At 46.1% G+C, this 13348-nt stretch overlaps 1 protein-coding gene across 8 annotated transcripts in view; it reads left to right on the top strand.

Annotated features, from left to right (window-relative positions):
• Window positions 1-13348, top strand: part of HLCS (holocarboxylase synthetase) — a 245862-nt gene that overhangs the window by 221207 nt on the left and 11307 nt on the right. For 7 of the 8 annotated variants that reach the window (XM_021935523.2, XM_021935526.2, XM_021935525.2 and 4 more), the window contains 2 exons: window positions 8081-8148; window positions 10182-10375. In XM_021935523.2, coding sequence (XP_021791215.2) covers window positions 8081-8148; window positions 10182-10375 — 262 coding nt within the window. The remainder of the gene's footprint in view (window positions 1-8080; window positions 8149-10181; window positions 10376-13348) is intronic. The other variant, XM_017956451.3, reaches the window with a different exon arrangement.

The following is a 13348-nucleotide window of genomic DNA, read 5'->3' as shown; positions in this document are numbered from 1 at the left end:
GGCTTGTGGACACTCTCCCCCAGGAGCCGCTCCACACCCAGTTGTAGAAGACACATATATTTATGAGTTCTGACCAGCCTGGAAGGGAGGTTGAGAGGATCATGTGGAGGATCTGGAGACTCCTGGCGGAGGAGTGGGGACAGATAGTCTGAGTACTGGTGTGGGGTGGGGCAGTGAAGGCTCGCCATTAGAGGCAGGGATCTACCATCAGGGCTGCCACTGAGGTATAGCCACAGAAGTGGCTGCGGGTACCATGAATATTTCTCTCTAGGCAAGCTTCTTTGCTCATCTGTAAATTCTGTAACATCACCAGTTTAAGATAGAAGGCAGTGGATGCTCAGACGTCCAGTATTTATGGTGAGGTGTCAGGGTAAGAAACAGTGGCTTGTATTTACTTTGATTGGATAATACAGAGCAACATCAGTACATGCTTGATTTACCAGAAAGGAGCCTCGTTCTGAAAGCTGAATCCACTGGGCTCTTTCTTGGGAGCCATGAAGTGATTTATTTAGCAGCAGTATGGACGCTCTTATGCTGGATATGGGGAAGATTAGCCAAAAACCTAAGAAGGGCAGGTATGCCAGGAGCTGTGGAAATGAAGCGGGTGTCTCTAACAGAGGACCTGACCCACAGGTGTCACTGCTTCTGGGTAGCTCCAGCGGGAGGATCGTGATGGCTCAGCTCGTGGTGAACAGTCCCGATTCCCGTGTTGCCTCCGACTGAAACACTCATCCTGTTCTACACCAAGAGCGGAAAGGGGATATGATCTAAAGCCTACCAATGGGGTGCGTTGAGGAAAGATCAGGCCGTAGTGTCAAATCCAGAATAGAATGGAAGAATGTATCAATAAAACTGTTCTGTTACCTGCCTGAGCACACCTCTGACCAACAGTGTTTCTAAGCAGTCGCCTAAGCAAAGTCAGCCAAAGAGCCTGTGCAACCAACTATGTGTAGCTTTGCTGAGTCGGTTCAGAGACCCTAGAATTGGAAGTGAAGATTCTGCATCCCCCATTGCTAGTGTCACTTACACGGTTTTTAGCCTAGATAGAGATCACCTTAGTGTGTGTAGGTAGAAGTGATGACGGGTGGGTACAGAGAGGAGAGGCATCACCTATAGAATTTTTGAGGAGTCCTAAAACACACACATTCGTTCCCACCATTCCATTCCTTCCCTCCCTCTTCCCGACTTCCCTCCGTATCCCCAAGAGGAGGAGGTAAGGGGAGGCTCTGCTTGTCTTCTGGCGGCAAGAAGTTCTAGGATTGACATGACAGGGACCACGTTGCGGATTCCGTCATATTTCATTTTTACTGACACTGCACAACATGTTCCATTTTATAGGTGACTGGAGAGACTGAGAGAGATGGATTCCCTTACTCCATGTTTATATCAACACTGGGATTCGAGTCCAGATCTGTCCCATTCCCTGTCCGAGTCTCCACTCTGCTGTAATGTTTCTAAAGTTCCCTGGGAACCTTTCTGTAGCTGCCAGGAATAATATCCCCGGGGTCCCTGGCTAGGACCCTGCAGTGTCCTGGGGCAGCAACCTCAGCTTTGTGCTGTGGACCCTGCCGCCAGTTCAGAAGTCGCCTGTCAGAAGTCGGGCCTCTTCTGTCCCTGACTGTGTCCCCGTGCGTTGCACAGCCGTCTCATGGGCCTCGCTCCATTTTACGGTGGAGGCATTTTTAGCAGAAACCACTGTTCATTTTCTTTCAAAAAACAATATTGTGCATTCCCTCCAAGAAAGTAGCTTAAAAAAAATATATTGTTAAAGTGTGACTTTAACAAAAATGAAGTATCTTGATATTTTAGCTTGTTAACTTTTTGGAAAGTGCTACTCAGATGTAATGTACCTGTTTTCACAATGTAATACGTTTTAGACGTGGTTCTGAAATGAAGTTCGGCGCTGCCTCCTTTGAAGTACGCAGAGGGCAGCAGGGTTATGAACAGTGGGAATTCATCTTCCAGTCAGCTTTTTAAAAATGAAAAATAACTCATGAACCTTCAACGTGTGACTGCCTGGGGCCCCCTTCTCCCTTTTCCTCCCCACCCCTCGTTGGCTTTCTTTTTCATGCATGACAGTGTTTCTCAGCGTCAGAGCTGAGAAAACTGCAGGGGAAAGAAGATGGCAAAGAGAAGCACAGACTGGTGCCAGGCCAGGACCGTGAGCTGAGGAAGCCCCCCAGGTCCGAGGGAGACTTCAAGGTCGCCTCACACCCACCCATGCCAGACTGCTGCAGGGCATGATGCCGCAGACTTAGGGGTGGCTGGGGTGTGTTTTCCAGAGAAAGACTTTACCACATCTTTTAGAAAGGGAGGCCAGTCTGAGGTACAGCCCGGCGTCCAGAGGCCAGCTGCCCCCAGCAGCAGAGTGCCAGCCCTCCGTGGCCTTGGCCTGTGCAGCAGAGAATGAGCACGGGACAGGTATGGCAGCCTGGGAAAGCTGCCTGCACGTGGCCAGCCTTTCTTTGCCAGTCTGTGCTGGAAAGGAGGTTGTTCCACCAACTAGTGAACTGGCGGCTGCAAGCTTAATCCACTTACAGGTTGGGCTTAAATCAATCTTTTTAAAATAGCATTTATAAAATGAATGCACTACAATTACAAAAATATTGGAAAATTCAGTAAAGTATAAGAGAGAAATAAAAATCACTTGAAATCTTACCACCCAGAGATTATATAGAACAACATAAAGGAGACATTTAAATCATCATATAATTCTACTTACACACTTCCACCTTCTTTTTATTTATTTATTTTTTGAGACGGAGTCTTGCTCTGTCACCTGGCTAGAAGGCAGTGGTGGGATCTTGGCTCACTGCAACCTTCGCCTCCCAGGTTCAAGCCATTCTCCTGCCTCAGCCTCCTGAGTAGCTGGGACTACAGGTGTGTGCCAACACGCCCAGCTAATTTCTGTATTTTTAGTAAAGACAGGGTTTCACCATGTTGGCCAGGATGGTCTCGATCTCTTGACCTCATGATCTGCCTGCCTCAGCCTCCCAAAATGTTAGGATTACAGGTGTGAGCTACCACACCCGGCCTCTTCCACCTTCTTGAGATAACCACTGTTAATATGTGTCCTGTATTTTTCTTTTTCTTCTTTTTTCTTTTTTGAAACAGCATCTTGCTCTATTGCCCAGGCTGGAGTGCAGTGGCATGATCTTTGCTTACTGCAGCCTTGAACTCCCTCCCTCAACTGATCCTCCCACCTCAGCCTGCCAAGTAGCTAGAACTGCAGGCATGTGCCACCATGCCTGGCTAAATTTTTGTATTTTTTGATAGACATGGGGTTTTGCCACGTTGCCCAGGCTGGTCTTGAACTCCTCGGCTCAAGTGGTCCACCCACCTCAGCCTCCCAAAGTGCTGGGATTATAAGCGTGAGCCACTGAGCCTGGCTCCTGTATTTTTCTATAAATACATATCTTATATAAAGAGAATCATTCTATGATACTGTTTTTAAGCCTTCTTTTTAACAATATAATAAGAATATCAATAATTATGTATCTACAATATCACTGTAAGATCTTCAAAATAAAAAATTTTTATGAGAAAAATACTTTATAAAATATATCTGTGTTTTCTAAAGAGAGAGCAATCATAAAATAATACACACTTTTAATGAGAAGCAGGACTTACCTAGATAACTTATGTGCTACTTAACACTTTTCTATATTTTTCAAATATGTCCACTTCCCAAGATAGCTGCCGCTAATATTTTGGCATATTTCCTAATAATTTTTGTTTTGTTTTTTGAGATGGAGTCTCCCTGTGTTGCTCAGGCTGGAGTGCAGTGGTGCAATCTCAGCTCACTGCAGCCTCCGTCCCCTGGGTTCAAGTGATTCTCCTGCCTCAGTCTCCCACATAGCTGGGATTACAGGCACCCGCCACCATACCCTGATAATTTTTTGTATTTTTAGTAGAGGTGGGGTCTCACCATGTTGGCCAGCTGGTCTCGAACTCCTGACCTCAAGTGATCCGCCCGCCTTGGCCTCCCAAAGTGCTAGGATTACAGATGTGAGCCACCACGCCCAGCTAATTTTTTTGTATTTTTAGTAGAGACGGGGTTTCACCATGTTAGCCAGGATGGTCTCTATCTGATACTAACAAGTGAGCAGAAATCCTTAAAACCAGTCTGTTCAGACCCAGTGATAGCCTTAAAAATGGTTTACTTCCTGACCCAGTGACTGTACTTCTATAGAATTGAATCCTGAGGAGGACTCAGACAGGGTCACAAAATAATTCAGGGGCTCAACTGTTCACCACGGCATTATTGATGCAGTGTGAAAAATCAGAATAATCCAAACAGCCCATTGTTGAAGAATAAAAAAACCCACAGCGGTTCCACATGAACGCCCATCATATAGCCATCAGTAATGTGGGCAGATGACCACCAGACACTTTTAGGTGATTTAATCAGGATGCAAAATCCTATACAGCATGAGTCCAATCATGTTTTGAAGTATGCTTTTAAAAGTTATGGCCGGGCGTGGTGGCTCAATTACAATATTATATTTAAATGTAAAAATATGCTTTTTTCCAAAAAAAAATCAAAATAAATTTTAAATCAAAAGGTTACCCAGTCTGGGCAACGTGGCAAAACCCTATCTCTACCAAAAAATACAAAAGTCAGCCAGGTGTGGTGGTATGAACCCATAGTGGTCCCAGCTATTCGGGAAGTTGAGGTGGGGGGATCCCTGGAGCCCTGGAGGTCCAGGCTACAGCGAGTTACTGCACTCTAGCTGAGACGACAGAATAAGACCCTGTCTCAAAAGAAAAAAAAAAAAAAAAAAGATAGGTTACCAATCATATTAAAGTTTTAAAATAAAAGAAAAAAATCTTAATATAGCCATCATTAACATTTTGACTAATCTCTTTCCCACCCTTTTTTGAATTTTACATACTTGGAATAAAAGTATATGTAGTTTTTGACCAGGCACAGTGGCTGACACCTGTAATCCCAGCACTTTTGGGAGGCTGAGGCAGGAGGATCGCTTGAGGCCAGGAGTTCAAGACCAGCCTGGCCAACATGATGAAACCTCATCTCTACTAAAAATACAAAAATTAGTCGGGCATGGTGGTGCAGGCCTGTAATCCCAGCTACTCAGGAGGCTGAGGCAGGAGAATCACTTAAACCTGGGAGATGGAGGTTGCAGTGAGCCGAGATTCATGCCACTACACTCCAGCCTGGGCGACAGAGTGAGACTGCATCTCAAAAAAAAAAAAAAAAAAAGTCTCTATAGTTTTGTATGCTGCTTTTTAATTTGACATACCAGTGCAAGCCTTTCTTCCACGTTGCTATATAGTCTTCAGAACTATAATAATTTGATTACAAATTATTCCATTGACTTAATTTATCAGAATTTATTTAACCATTTGCCTAATAACAGTGAGGTTATTTCCATATTTTTACCTTTATAACACTGTAGTGAATGTGGACTATTTTCTTAGGTTCAGATCCCCAAAGTGGATGGACTTGGTCTGAATTTACATTATTTACATTTTTGTTCATTCGGATTTTTCACTAATTCATGCTGGTCTGTCTTTAGGTTATTCTCAATCATTAAAGCTTAATCTTAAAGGACCATGTGACAATCAGGACAGTTCCTCTGGCAGAGCCTCCATGGCTACTGGGCTGTCCTTAGTAACCAAAGGGGTCAGGAGACTGTCTCGTTTGCAGAGTGACCCTTAGGGGGCTCCGGATGTTTCAGACTCAACACAAGAGTACAAAACAGAGCGCTTTTCTTGAGTGCCGCTCTGGTTCCACAGTGAATGCACTCGGCTGCCACTCACAGAAAGCTTTTATTCCACAACCTTTGCCAGCAAGGAAGGAAAATATACAGAAGCAGGGAGGTAATCATTATGTAACCCCCCTCCTTTTTGTTTTTCTTTTTTCGTTTTGTAAGGACATCATCCACTAAGGATGGAAATGCATTTATGGTTTCTCCTTTCTGCTAAAGCAAACTCAAGCAGCTTCATTTTCAGAAATGCAGAATTGACAGGGTTTATAAATGCTGCTTTGTTGACTGTGAGCCGTGCGGTTTGGCCCCAGAGTTATCTCAGATAGCACAAATAAATCTGGCGGCCTCCAGTTGTCTCCAACTGAGCATTAGCTCCTTCCCCCGTTGTCTCCCTCCTTGCAGAATTTCCTCTTGGCCTTCAGCAGACTCCCTCTTCTCATTAATATGCCCTGTTAACTGCTGCCAAACCTCTAACAGTTTAGTGCATATGTTCCCTTAATCATTTCTCTTTGTTCTAGAAGTCTGTGTTTGGTTTCTGAACCAACCATTTTCCTGCCCCTCCCATCACTATCCCTGGCTATAGCCTATGACTGTCTACCATCTACATGTTTATTTACAGAACATCCTAGATTGCCTTTGCAGTCTGCTCACAACATGCTAAATCGTCCCCTCGACCCCTGCCTCATCACCTGGAGAGCCCTGGGCCTTAGGAAGCCAGGTGGAGGGTTGCTGGACCCTCTAGAAAGCAGAGGTTCCTGAAAGACAATGTTAACTCCCTGCACAAAGACTCCTTCTTAGATTTTCTGCTGGTACAACACAAGAAAAGGACGCTTTCTTCTTGGACCCAGTGGCGTACAGCACACTCGATCTCAATGAGTTATTCATCGTGTCCAAGAGAAATACTTCTGAGCTGTATTTCATGTGAGATGGAGTGGGCCTGGCACATGGGCGGCGAGGCCGGCCTGCTCGCCGAGAGCGTCCTGTGCCTGTTCCAGCAGCCGTGTGGGAAGACAGCTGTGTCACCAGCTGAGCCCCTGCCCTGTGTGTCCTGAGGTCTTTTAAACACTTGGAGGGTCTTCTGGGCTCCTCCTGTCCTAACTGAGGTCTGCACACGCCGTCAGGCGGAGCTCCGTGAGCCATCGGTGCACAGTGGACGCTGTTGTTTCTCTCTGCTTTTAAGTATTTTTCTTCTCTTGCCGAGTTCCAGCCATTTGTAAAGTTCCACCCAGTTTCTGTAGCTGGGAGGGGAGGATGATAAGCTTCTCAGAGCGTGGTCTTTCTTTAGAGCTCCTTTGTCCTCAGTAGGGCCACTGTGGAAGCCTAGAGACTTATTATTAGAAACTTTATGTTATGACAAAATGCCATCTCTTCTGCATCCCTGTCCTGTCCGCTGCTGTCCTTCCAAAAATCAATCAATCAATCAATCAAAGAGGCCCTCTCATCTGCACTGACAAAGAGGCCAAACCTGATCTTTGTTCTGTTGATGGATCCTACCTCAAACTGCACCTGCGCAGCACCTGATCAGCAATTCCCAGGCATGCAGAGAGAAACTGTCCTACCACGGGGTTACAATAGGGAGAGCGCAGCTTGCAGGAAATTCTCAGAGTGGGTTTTTTTTTATGTGATTTTTTTTCTTTCCTATTTTTGAAAAAAAGTTAATATCCACTCATTTGGTGGAGATGTAATGCACTTTTCTACCTATCCCCCAAAAGAAAGTTTGTATTCTTTTCAATGAAACCATTTTAAAAGCAGGACTGAAGCCGAAAACGATGCAGGGTTCTCCTGCGTCCTCAGAAGGTGTGGATTTATTTACCATAGTTAAATAATAATTAGTTCTCAGGGGATAGTATGTCTTTTAAACAGCTTTATTGCCACCATATTGGTTTTCTGAATAATCAGAAACTTCTGTTAAGATTGTGTTCTAGTGTTCGAACAGAAACGCACCCTAAGTAGGAACAAATGTCAGGAATTGCTAGTTGTCACTTGAAGAAGGTACACACATTGGGGGTGGGGAGAGAAAGAACTTGGCAGGATATTCTGATGAAATAGAATCTAACCGAGTCTTAAATAAATGGAGTAACGCTCAGGCAGGTACACACGCCCCCTCCCATGCTCTTTTTTGATATTAAAAAGTGCTTTCTTCATCTCTTTTCATTCTCACAACTGAGGTTAGAAAGGAGGGTGCTATCCCCCTGGCTCCCCATTCCTGAAGGCCAGTGGAAACCACAGTTGGCCCTTCCGTGGCCACACACCCTCAGATGCATGCAAACCGTGTCCCTCCTGTGTGAGCCGTCGGTGCTGCGTGCGTGTCCATGTCTGGCCTGACCAGTCTTTCCCCCTCGTTGCAGGTTGATGTTTCAGACACCACAGGAAATGGGTTTAATAGCGATCGCAGCCCGGCAGACCCAGGGCAAAGGTCAGTCATCTTTTGTGATCATTGCTGTTGCTTTTGTTTCCTAAACTCTGCAACTCCTGTGGCCCAGGAGCCCATTGAATGTGTGTGCTGAATATTTGGGGGACTCAAGTTAGTAGTTTCTGTTTTCATAACCGCCTGGAATGGAGGAAGAGGAAGAGGGAAGCACTTAGTAGGTTCAGCCTTAGTAGGAAGTTCAGCCTTAGTAGAACCAAAGCATTCTCTCTAATCACCATGCTTATGAATCACTGGACATTTGCCTATGATGGCAAATGTGACCTACGTGAATTCCGGGCTTTGCAATTTGGGAATCCTCACTGTGCTCCAGAGACATTTATTTTCCTGAAGGTTCCCCATAAGGAGCCTTCTGTGGCTGTACCGAGCATCACGTGGGAGGCCTTTTGCATGCCAGTTCCCACCCCAGCCGGCCCTGGGCTTGCATGCACACGGTGGGCTCTGCATCAGTGCCCGTTCACACAGTGACCACAGAGAAGCAGAGCGCTGCCCAGGGCTCCACCACCTGCAGATCCCAGAGGCGAGTGCCCACATCCTCCCAGACCCATCTGGGGTCTGACCCTATACAGGGGCTGCTCCACGGGGCTTGGTCCCTCCCTGTCCCAGCCAGTGCCAGGCTCACCCAGATGTGCTTCTCACTCTCACAGGCTCTTATGACTTTTTCATAAGAACCAAAGAAATAAGAAATCTGCTGTTCTCCCTTCTTTCTCCTGAACATGTCTTTCAAACATAATTCAAATGGAAAAAAAATATTTTTGGCAAAAGCTATGGATCTCAATATGTGGATTTTTTTTTTTTTTAAGAAAAGACATTCAAGAAGAACTTTGATGAACTCTACCTCTCATTTGGATTCTTCTATTTTTCTAACTTCAATTTTAAGAAAAGTAGGCCAGGCACGGTGGCTCATGCTATAATCCTAGCATTTTGAGAGGCCAAGGCAGAAGATCACTTGAGTCCAGGAGTTCAAGACCAACTGGGACAACTTAGCAAGACCCATCTCTTAAAAAAAAAATAAAAAAATACAAAAAAATACAAAAATACAAAAATTACAAAAATTGGCTGGGCACGGTGGTACTCACCTGTAGTCCCAACTTGAGCCCAGTGAACTGTAATTGCGCCACTGCATTCCAGCCTAGGCAACAGAGCAAGACCCTGTCTCTTAAAAAAAAAAAAAAAAGGGAAGGAAGAAAGAAAGAAAAATAACAACTCAGTTAATATCAGGAATCCCTTTATAAACAGCTTTGTTGAAATATAATTCCTCCATTTAAAATATACAGTTCTAGCCGGGCGTGGTGGCTCATGCCTGTAATCCCAACACTTTGGGAGGCCGAGGCAGGCAGATCACTTGAAGTCAGGAGTTCAAGACCAGCCTGGCCAACATGATGAAACCCTGTCTCTACTAAAAATACAAAACTTACCTGGGGATGGTGGCGGACACCTTAATCCCAGTTATTTGGGAGGCTGAGGCAGGAGAATCGCTTGAACCCGGGAGGCAGAGGTTGCAGTGAGCTGAGATCACACGCACTGCACTTCAACCTGGGCGACATAGTGAGACTTCATCTTACAAAATAATAATATAAATAAATAAATAAAGTATACAGCTCTGTGGCTGTTATTTAATAGCATATTTTCTGGGCAGTGCAACCATCACCACAATAGGAATTGCTTCTAAACAGTGGCTTCCAGGACCTCTCCTGGATCAGTATATATCAGTTCAGTTTCCCAGTGTCTGTGTTTGCCTTCATGACCATATGGTGGGAATTAAACTGATAGTCATGTTCAGACGTTGTAAGACTCTGAGTCATCAAGGCACAAATGATATGCTCACAGAAGCAGAACATTATGCTGATTATTGGAAACTTTTTCAGCAACAGAGCTCAGATTTTAAGAAGCTATTCTTTCATTGAGTTAAGCCCAGAATATAATAAGCATTGTAATACAATGAGAAGTGTAATAAGTCCAGGTTTATTTGAGTGTGTGGCCCTGGCATGACGTGTGTCTGTGTCTGTCCACATGGCAAGGTAGCCTGTTTCCCACTGCGCACTGTGTTCCAGGACGGGGAGGGAATGCGTGGCTGAGCCCTGTGGGATGTGCTCTTTCTACTCTGCTCATCTCCATCCCACTGAGATCCCAGCTGGGACAGAGGATCCCGTTTGTCCAGCATCTGATGTCCGTGGCTGTCGTGGAAGCGGTGAGGTCCATTCCCAAGTATCAGGTAGGTACAGTTCAGTCCCCCTCTACGACCCTGTAATGCATGCAGAATCCGGCTTATTCTTGTTTGTAGCATGTGCTTGCATAATTGGTGGCTGTAGAACCTCAGCCTACCCTTTGCACAGCTGGCAACAAAGTGCCCTCAGAGTTTTAAGAGTGCCACCAGGTGCTAATGCTGCTTCAGACTTGCCCGAATGCATTCATTCCCCAGAACTCCCTTTCTACCCAGTTTTTCAGATTTCTCAAACAGCCTGATGAGGGCAATGCTTTAGATTTTGGGTTTTGTTGTTGTTTATTTATTTATTTTAACTGAGACAGGGTCTCAGTCTGTCACCCAGGCTGGAGTGCGGTGGCACTATCTTGGCTCACTGCAACCTCCACCTCCCAGGCATAAGCAGTCCTCACACCTCAACCTCCCGAGTAGCTGGGACCATAGGTGCACACCACCACGCCTGGCTATTTTTTTGTATTTTTAATAGAGATGGGGTTTCACCATGTGGCCCAGGCTGGTCTTGAACTCCTGAGCTCAAGCAATCTGCCTGCTTCAGCTTCCCAAAGTTCTGGGATTATAGGCATGAGCCACTGCACCTGGTCATGTTTGTTTATTTATTTATTTATTTATTTTGAGACGGAGTCTCACTCTGTTACCAGGCTGGAGTGTAATGACGCCATCTCTACTCACTGCAATCTCTGCCTCCAGGGTTCAAGCGATTCTCCTGCCTCAGCCTCCTGAGTAGCTGGGACTACAGGCGTGCACCATCACACATAGCTAATTTTTGTGTTGTTGGTGGAGATGGAGTTGGTAGAGACCATGTTGGCCAGGATGGTCTCAGTCTCTTGACCTTGTGATCCTCCCACCTCGGCCTCCCAAAGTGCTGGGATTACAGGTGTGAGCCACCGCACCTGGCCCCGTGTTTGTTTTTTGATTGAAGCACTGGATGAGGTTTGATTGTTGGACTGGATGGAAGTTATTCATCTGCATTTTCTGTTGAAAAGGGTTATTTGGGGACCTAAAAACCTTTTTCATTTCCTGCCTCTGTTTACCAGACTCTGCTCTAGCAGCGCTATCCTTTATCCACTGTTGACCACATACAATGTGTAGGTCCACTTGGGGCCATCTTCCCCCAGCTATTAGGACCCGTGTGCCTGCTTCTTTATTACTGTTGGATGTTTTGTTGTCAGTTATTAAAAAGACAAGCAACAGGGAATGATTAGCTTACCCACCGAAGCATTTTCTTCCGTACTTGGGCTTCACTTCCCACGGCCCCCTCCCAAATGTTCCTGGAAGAATTTCATATGGGTATAAAGAGGAGATTCCTGCCTCCCTCCCCCAGCAGCTCCTATGTCAGGCTAACGAGAAACGATTGGATTAACTCCTGAAGTAAGGTGTTAAGAGCGTGACTCTCAAAGGAGACTTGGAGTCCCTGTCATCATTTCATTGAAGAAACAGTCCTTCTCACTGCCCCTTAAATCCCTCTGTGATGTATTTACCGTGTAGGAATTTTTGGTATTCCACAGATGTAGTTAATGCTGACGTCTCTGTTTCCTGTATCACATCACATTGCTGAAACGGACGTTTACTACCAGGCACCCAGCATCCTTGCATGTCTGATGGTTTGGGGCATCATACCATTACAGGGCTTCAGGTGCCCGGCCTTTAGCACCTGAGCTGTGCGTTCTGTCTAGCAGAAAGCAATCAAAATAGAAAGTCCTGGCCGGGCGCGGTGGCTCATGCCTGTAATCCCAGCACTTTGGGGAGGCTGAGGCAGATGGATCACCTAAGGTAAGGAGTTCGAGACCAGCCTGGCCAACATGGTGAAACCCCGTCTCTACTAAAAACATAAAAATCAGCCAGGCATGGTGATGGGTCCCTGTAATCTCAGCTACTCGGGACGCTGAGGCACAAGAATCGCTTGAACTCGGGAGGTGGAAGTTGCAGTAAGCCGAGATCGTGCCATTGCACTCCAGCCTGGGCAACAGAGCGAGATCCGAATCAAAAAAAAAGAAATAGTCCTGTCATGGGAGAAATTATCTTTAACTCTAGCAACAGGTTAGTCTTAGGAAAATAAGTAAAGCAAACACTAAGCTGAGAACGTTAAATTAGTCTGTTTGGTCTGTTTAGCTTTTTCATGGCTTTGACTTTGACCTTGGAGCCCACTAGTTCCCTTAGCAAGCATTCTTTGAGGGCCGGCTATGCACAGAGGCTGCGTGCGCCAAGCACTGGGGGCCAGGATGGAAGTGGGAAGTTTGCCTTCAGCAGTGAACAGGGTCGGGGGAATTTGTGTTCCCATTCTTCTTAAGAAGTTTGTACCAGTGTTTTTTCCCTCTTCCACAGTCAGCTGCCCAGCGTCACCTGTGTGATGGGACATTTGATTTTGAATTGGGTTTCTTTTTTAACATAGCTAAGTTAGCTGACACAGAGCAGCTACTAGATGATGGAAACAGGCCCCTGTTGTTTGGATTTCACTTTTTTTATGGCCTTCAGTAGGACCCCAACTGGTCACTAACCAGATGTCACCGTCAGCACACAAATCATGACCACCCTCTCCAGGCCCAAGGCAGCCTCACTGGGATGCGCCCATTCCTTCCGGAGCCCACCTTGGGGTGCCCATTCTCACTCCTGCTCTTTCTTCTGTCCATGAAGTACCCCTGGGTCCTGTACCCTCCCTCCACCCACACACCCCTGCCCCTGCTCTCTTCTCTGCTTCTTTTTTTTTTTTTGAGACAGAGTCTTGCTTTGTTGCCCAGGCTGGAGTGCAGTGGCATGATGTCCGCTCACTGCGAGCTCCGCCCCCCTGGGTTCATGCCGTTCTCCTGCCTCAGCCTCCCGAGTAGCTGGGACTACAGGCGCCCGCCACCACGCCCAGCTAATTTTTTTATATTCTTAATAGAGATGGGGTTTCACCATGTTTGCCAGGATGGTCTCGATCTCCTGACCTCGTGATCCACCCGCCTTGGCCTCCCAAAGTGCTGGGAT

This window comes from Papio anubis, chromosome 4 (assembly GCF_008728515.1).
Source record: "Papio anubis isolate 15944 chromosome 4, Panubis1.0, whole genome shotgun sequence".
NCBI lineage: Eukaryota > Metazoa > Chordata > Mammalia > Primates > Cercopithecidae > Papio > Papio anubis.
This window is presented reverse-complemented; position numbering and strand designations above follow the sequence as displayed.